At 36.6% G+C, this 6769-nt stretch overlaps 1 protein-coding gene across 1 annotated transcript in view; it reads right to left on the bottom strand.

The window, feature by feature from the left end:
- Positions 1–1079: 1079 nt before the first annotated feature.
- LOC141504320 (small ribosomal subunit protein uS5m-like) overlaps positions 1080–6769 on the bottom strand; it is a 34818-nt gene continuing 29128 nt past the window's right edge. The window contains exon 12 of the mRNA XM_074209262.1: positions 1080–1642. Within this exon, the coding sequence (XP_074065363.1) occupies positions 1418–1642 (225 nt within the window). The 3' untranslated portion in view covers positions 1080–1417. The remainder of the gene's footprint in view (positions 1643–6769) is intronic.

The following is a 6769-nucleotide window of genomic DNA, read 5'->3' as shown; positions in this document are numbered from 1 at the left end:
GAGAACAAAAAAAGATTGAAGACTAAGATACATACTTAAATATCAAGTTCATCCATCATACCAATATGAACTGCTGACCAATGGACACCAACAGGCAGCTAAGCTTAGAAATTCCAAGAATATCAGTTCCCTAAGACCACTGGCCTTGCCTCCAGCCCATATCACCCCCAGCCATCATTCCTGGGAAGCAACTCCCTGTGGAAGAGCCGGATATCCTCACTAATGACCAACCATTATTTTTTTCTGTATTCTGCTGTTTTTCTTTTATGCAACTGGGTCTATACATTATTTCTAGGCAACACACTGGCAAAGTAGGTACGGGGTTTCTATGAGACTATAATCTGTCACAGCCTTAATATTTCATATTATTCATTTGATTTTCATAGCAAACCTTTGAAGAAGGTGGTATTAGCACTCCCATTTTACATATCAAAAATTGAGATCAAGATTTAGTGAATTGTCTAGGTTCACACAGCTAGAGTCTGAGGCAAAATTCAAATTTAGGCCTTTCTGACTCTTAAGTCTAGCATCTTGTCCACTGACCTCTAAGTCACTATGGAAAGGAGGTAAGAAGTACTGCAGGCTTGGTAGATCACTATCTGTGGTATGACAGAAAGATATCTTGATGGGTTGTTTACTTTGTCAATCATCTGCCTCCTGGATATGTCTAGAAATATAGTATTACTACCAAAATGATATTCTTAATGTTAAAAATGAAGCTTATTCTCACAAATGAGATTATAAATGTTCTTCTTAAAATAGAGCAGGAAATGGACATGAACATCATTTGGTTTACTATGCCTTCCCTTACAGCATTCCTGATAGGACAATGTCTTTTGGGAGGACCTCTATTGATGAGCAGGCCATTAAAAAAATCATGATTTCATAATTCCTAAGTTCCTCCTTTCATCAATCTAAAACCTAATGCCTAATTAACTTTTGCCCCTTCTCTTCCAAAAATGCTTCCCCCTCTCCAATCTTTTTATCTGATTTTACAATCCAATCTTAATGTCAAAATTAACCATCCTCCATTTTTCCCTTATTTATGGTGAAATGACAGAGCTTGAAGAAGTTTTCAATTGAATTTTCTAAATGTCAGAATCAGGTTTATTTGGATAATTAATTACATGGGGTTTACACTGAACTCATGAGTCTCACATCCTTTAAAAAAGGTGCTTCTGATTGTAACATTAAAAATACCCAGAATTTAAAACTCAGCTTGCCAGCAAATTAAGTCATACACTGAGAATTCCACATACAGTAATAACAAAGAATTGTATTCATTCAAATGATAGCTGTGCTGTCCCCACCCGGGACACTTACTTTTCCTGAAAAGTGATTTTCATGGCATAAGATATGAGTCTTTTCTGTTAGCCCTCTTTATGATTTAATTCAACTAAAAGAGGGAGATGAAGGTTCAGGATGCAGCTCTCTTTAAGTTTGCCCAAACTGACTTTTTCAGTCCCTGACTCATCTTCACTTCCTCCCAGTCTAATTTGGTATCTGGCACCTCGTCTTCGGGCTCAGGTTCTTTTCTAACTGCTCCTTGAGGAGAGGCGACCACTATGGGCAGAGGGCCACATTCCTCCCTGAATTCAACGACGTGAAGGCTATGCTTCTCTGCTAGCTGCTGATGAGTTTCCTATGAAAGACAAAAAAGGGAGAGAAAGAAAAAGTTGAGAAGGATAAAACGGTGGATGTAAATATGAACAGATCAATTTTGTTACAAATGAAGCATCACATTTTATGTTCTAAAAAATTATAATAAAAGTTCATGGTTTCCATCCTCTTTTTTGTTCTTCGTGTATTGAAAGGTTCAAATTTGTTGATGATTAAGTTACAAAGAAAAAAGAACCAAAAAACTCACAGGAAGCCACAAACAAAGTTGAAACTCTGCCGCCAATGATCACTACAATATTTTAAAGTACCATATTCTTCACTGTAATGAAACTTTCCTGACCTTGGGGCATCCAAGAGGCATGCAAGATGGACAAAGTGGGAGATGGTAAAGACTAGGAAATAAGGAGAGGAGTGCATCTGAGTGTTGTCATGTGTCTGATTAGAGTCTAACTTCTGTTGATTTGGCTGCTCTTCTCCATTATCATGGCATGTTGAGGTAATTTTGTTGAAAAAGAAAAAACAGAAAGAACAATCACAATTACTAAAGAGTCAATAACAAAATTAATGTTCTTAACCATCCAAGTTCTTGTCTCTGTTAAATAGTCCAGTATCAGAAATGGATAAGGCTTTTCAAATGACCATGACATGAAAGATGCATAATCAATTGCTTACTAGTACACCAAAGGACTGAGCCCTTTCCAAATTGCATATGAAATCTCCTGTCTTATGCTGTCTCCTCCCTTAGCTCCTTGAAAGCAGGGATTACCCTGTTTTTCGGTTTGTAAACTACAGCATTTAGCACAAGCCTTTGGACATAGCAAGCTCTTAAAAAAATGTTTTCTCAATCATTCATTCCTAGCAAGCACTCCAATAAATATTTGCTGAATGGAATTAAATGCACTGTCATCATGTGGTTTCCCAATCAACAAATACAAATAATACAACTACTTTTGTGGGAGATTTAAGAAAGTTTTGGTGTTAATAACACCAGCTAACATTTATGTTGTTCCTCAAGGTTTGCAAGGTCCTTTAAAACTATCTCATTTGATTCTCACAAACCTATGGTACTTTGATTATTCCCATTTTAAACATGAGGAAACAGGCTGAGAGGTTAAACAACTTGCTTAGTTATTAATAAATGTCTGAAGCAGGATTCACGTTGTCCTGACTGGCAGCATATCGTAGTGTGAAGGTCTCTGGGTTTCAAGTTGCAAGTCTTAGATGAGAAGTACAACTCTGCTGCCTGCTATCTGCATTTCTAAGAAAAAGTCTCAACCTCAGTGGATCTCAATTTCCTTATCTGAAAAATGGGAATAATAATCACATAATTTACCTCATCACATCTTCATGAAGATTAAATGGCATGATGGGCACTGTGGTTCTAGAAATCCGATATAACTATATCAGATGATATATTAGACTTAGAGACAGGAAGATGTGGAATCAAATCCTAGCTAAGAGAATAGCTGTGACTGGATAAATCATTAATATCCCTGATTCTTCATAAAATAAAATCAGATTTAAATAACTGGGCAAATATTAACTGCTCATGAATAGGTTGAGCTAATATAATAAAAATGACAATTCTACCTAAATTAATCTACTTATTTAGTGCAAACTCCAAAAAAATTACTTTAATGAACTAGAAAAAGTTATAACTAAATTAATATGGAGAAACAAAAAAGTCAAGAATATTCAGGGATTTAATGAAAAACATGCAAAAGAAGGTGGCTTAGCCCTACTAGATCTAAAATTATTCTTATAGCATCAGTCATCAAAACTGTCTGGTTCTGGCTAAGAAATACAATAGTGAATCAGGGGAATAGATTAGGTGCCAAAGAGAAAGCAGGAAAAGATTATAGTAATCTGCTGTTCGATAAACCCAAAGAGTCCAACTATTGGGATAAAAACTCTCTCTTTGATAAAAACTGTTGGGAAAATTGGATGTTGGATTAGACCAACATCTCACACTCTCTACCAAGATAAGATCAAAATGGATTTAGACATAAAAGATAATATTATAAGCAAACTAGGGCATCAAGAAATAGTTTACTTGTCAGATCTATGGAAAAGGAAGCAGTTTATGACCAAGGAAGAGATGGAGAACATCATTAAAAACAAATTAGATAATTCTGATTACATTAAAAAAGTTTTGTAGAAACAAAACCAAGAGCAAAAGAAATGTAGTAAATTGGAAAACAATTTTTACAACTAGTATTTCTGATAAAGGACTCATTTCTAAAATATATAATGAATTAAGTCAAATTTATAAAAAAAAAACAAGCATTCCCCAATTGACAAATGGTTAAAGGATATGCAAAGGCAATTTACAGATGAGGAAATCAAAGTGATCCATAGTCATATGAAAAATTGCTCTAAATCATTACTGATTTAGAGAAATGCAAATTAAAGCATCTCTGGAGGTACCACCTCACAACTCTCAGACTGGTCAATATGACCAGAAAGGACAATGTTCAATGTTGGAAGGGATGTGGGAAATTTGGGACACTTATACATTGCTGGAGCTGTGAATCCATCCAACCTTTCTAGAGAGAAATTTGGAATTATGCCCAAAGGGCAACAAAAACGTGCATACCCTTAGATCCAACAATACTACTACGGGGTCTATACCCTGAACAGATCATGCAAAAGGATAAAAACATCACTTGTACAAATATTCACATCAGCCCTGTATGTGGTAGCAAAGAATTGGAAATCTAGTGAATGTTCATAAATTGGGGAATGGCTGAACAAATTATGGTGTATGTATGTTATGGAACCAAGAGGGATGGGATTTCAGAGAAGCCTAGAAAGACTTGCATGAACTGATAGAGTGAGATGAGCAGAACCAGAAGAATACCGTACACCCTAACAGCAACATGGGGGTGATGATCAACCTTGATGGACTTGCTCATTCCATCAATGCAACAATCAGGGATGATTTTAGAGCACTTGCAATGGAGAATACCATCTGTACCCAGAGAAAGTGGAGTTCAAACAAAGACCAAAGTAATAGATTACTTTTGATTTTTTTAAGTGTCTCATATACTACATAATTTTGCTCTAATATTTCATTTTCTCCTCAAAGATATAATTTTTCTCCCAGCACATTCAATTTCAATCAACATATAGCATGGAAACAATGTAAAGATTACCAGACTGCCTTCTGTGGGGAGATGGGGGGAGGGTATAGGAAAAATTTTAAAATTCAAAACTTTACAGAAAATGATAGGCAAAAACTACTACTGTATATATTCGGAAAACAAATAAAATATTAATTTTAAAAAAATCCCTGAGGGGCAGCTAGGTGGCGTAGTGGATAAAGCACCGGCCTTGGAGTCAGGAGTACCTGGGTTCAAATCCGGTGTCAGACACTTAATAATTACCTAGCTGTGTGGCCTTGGGCAAGCCACTTAACCCTATATGCCTTGCAAAAAACCTAAAAAAAAAAATCCCTGAGTCTCAGTTTCTTCATCTACAAAATGAGGGTAATTATAGAATCTACCTTACAGAATTAGGGTCAGTTTCAAATGTGTTTGAATGCAAAGTCTTGACAATATTAAGTGAAAAATAGTGACTTTTCTAGTTTTCAGGATAATGTGGTCTCAGGAAGATGACAGAAATTTGGGTTCTTCAAAAGACACAGATAACTGCAGTCTGGAAATCAAATAAAAAATAAAGCAGCCCTAATATATAATAAGGCTTTAATGCAGACCTACCAAGAGTGACAAGTCCTCAGCTGTATCCCTCAGATCTAGCATTTAAGCAACTTTTTAAAAAATATACAACGGAAGGTCAATATGGTGATTCCACCACTACTGGAAAAGCTGTGCTGTTTATATTTGTTGATGATTTGTTTAAGTTCATAACAACAACAAAAAATTTTTCTAGTGTCCAAACACACACACACACACACACACACACGGAAGATAATGAATTTTTCAGTGCAGAGATTCTCTTTACAAAGATGGCCAGAGAAGTCCACGCATCTTGTTTACAGCATCTAAGAACATCACTGGAACAGGCCTCCCCAGCTAAACTAATAAATAGGTAGTTAAGAGTCACAATGACCTGTTTTACTATTTAAAGTAAATATGGCTTCCAATTTTATACTTGCAAATTTATAGTAAAGTAAGAGGAAAAGGAAACCCCAGCCAAAAGGATTTAAGGGATTTCTTCTTGTGGAGTAAATACCCAGAGCTCAACTCAATAGAATAGAAGTTTCTTTCAAAGGGCAGACTCTACTGTGACAACTCCATGAAGCCTCTCTTCAGGTCTTTCTCTAAGCAAGTGATTATTTGATCCTCAGGTACATGGTATTAGGCTGAGAACACAAGAGTATTTTTTTTTTTTAGGTTTTTTGCAAGGCAAACAGGGTTAAGTGGCTTGCCCAAGGCCACACAGCTAGGTAATTATTAAGTGTCTGAGACCGGATTTGAACCCAGGTACTCCTGACTCCAGGGCCGGTGCTCTATCCACTATGCCACCTAGCCACCCCTACACAAGAGTATTTTAGATAACTGTAAACATTCAGGCATATTTTGACTTGTAGCTTTTATGATGGTTCAGCCCAGTAAAAGGTTACCAATGCTATGGAAACTCTCTTCCCGTGCAGAAGGACAACTGTCCAGACCAGAGTTGGGGTTTGGGAGTCAATCAAGTAACTGGACTAGGGCCATACTGGATCCTCAGAGTCTTCCTTGACTCCAAAGTCAGCTCTTCATCTACTAGACCAAATTGACCTATCCCTTGTAATTCAAACTATAATTATCTTCTTATAAAATAATAGCATTTTGTTCTATAAGGGACCTCAAAACTCAGATGGTCCTACCCCCTCATTTTACATTTTTCTGGAGAATTTAAGTGATTTATCCAAAGTTGAATGACAGTAACACCACTATCACTGTTTATTAGGAATTTGCTGGCTGTGGTAAGAAATGGAGAAAGGATGTCATATACAGTTTTGAGCTAAGAGCAAAAGACTATCATTTAGTGTTAAAATATGTATCAATAGGGGTGGCTAGTTGGTGCAGTGGATAGAGCACCGGCCTTGGAGTCAGGAGTACCTGGGTTCAAATCCGGCCTCAGACACTTAATAATTACCTAGCTGTGTGGCCTTGAGCAAGCCACTTAACCCCATTGCCTTGCA

This window comes from Macrotis lagotis, chromosome 1, assembly GCF_037893015.1.
Source record: "Macrotis lagotis isolate mMagLag1 chromosome 1, bilby.v1.9.chrom.fasta, whole genome shotgun sequence".
NCBI lineage: Eukaryota > Metazoa > Chordata > Mammalia > Peramelemorphia > Peramelidae > Macrotis > Macrotis lagotis.
Note: the sequence above shows the minus strand (reverse complement) of the source record. Positions and strands in the feature narration are given on the sequence as shown.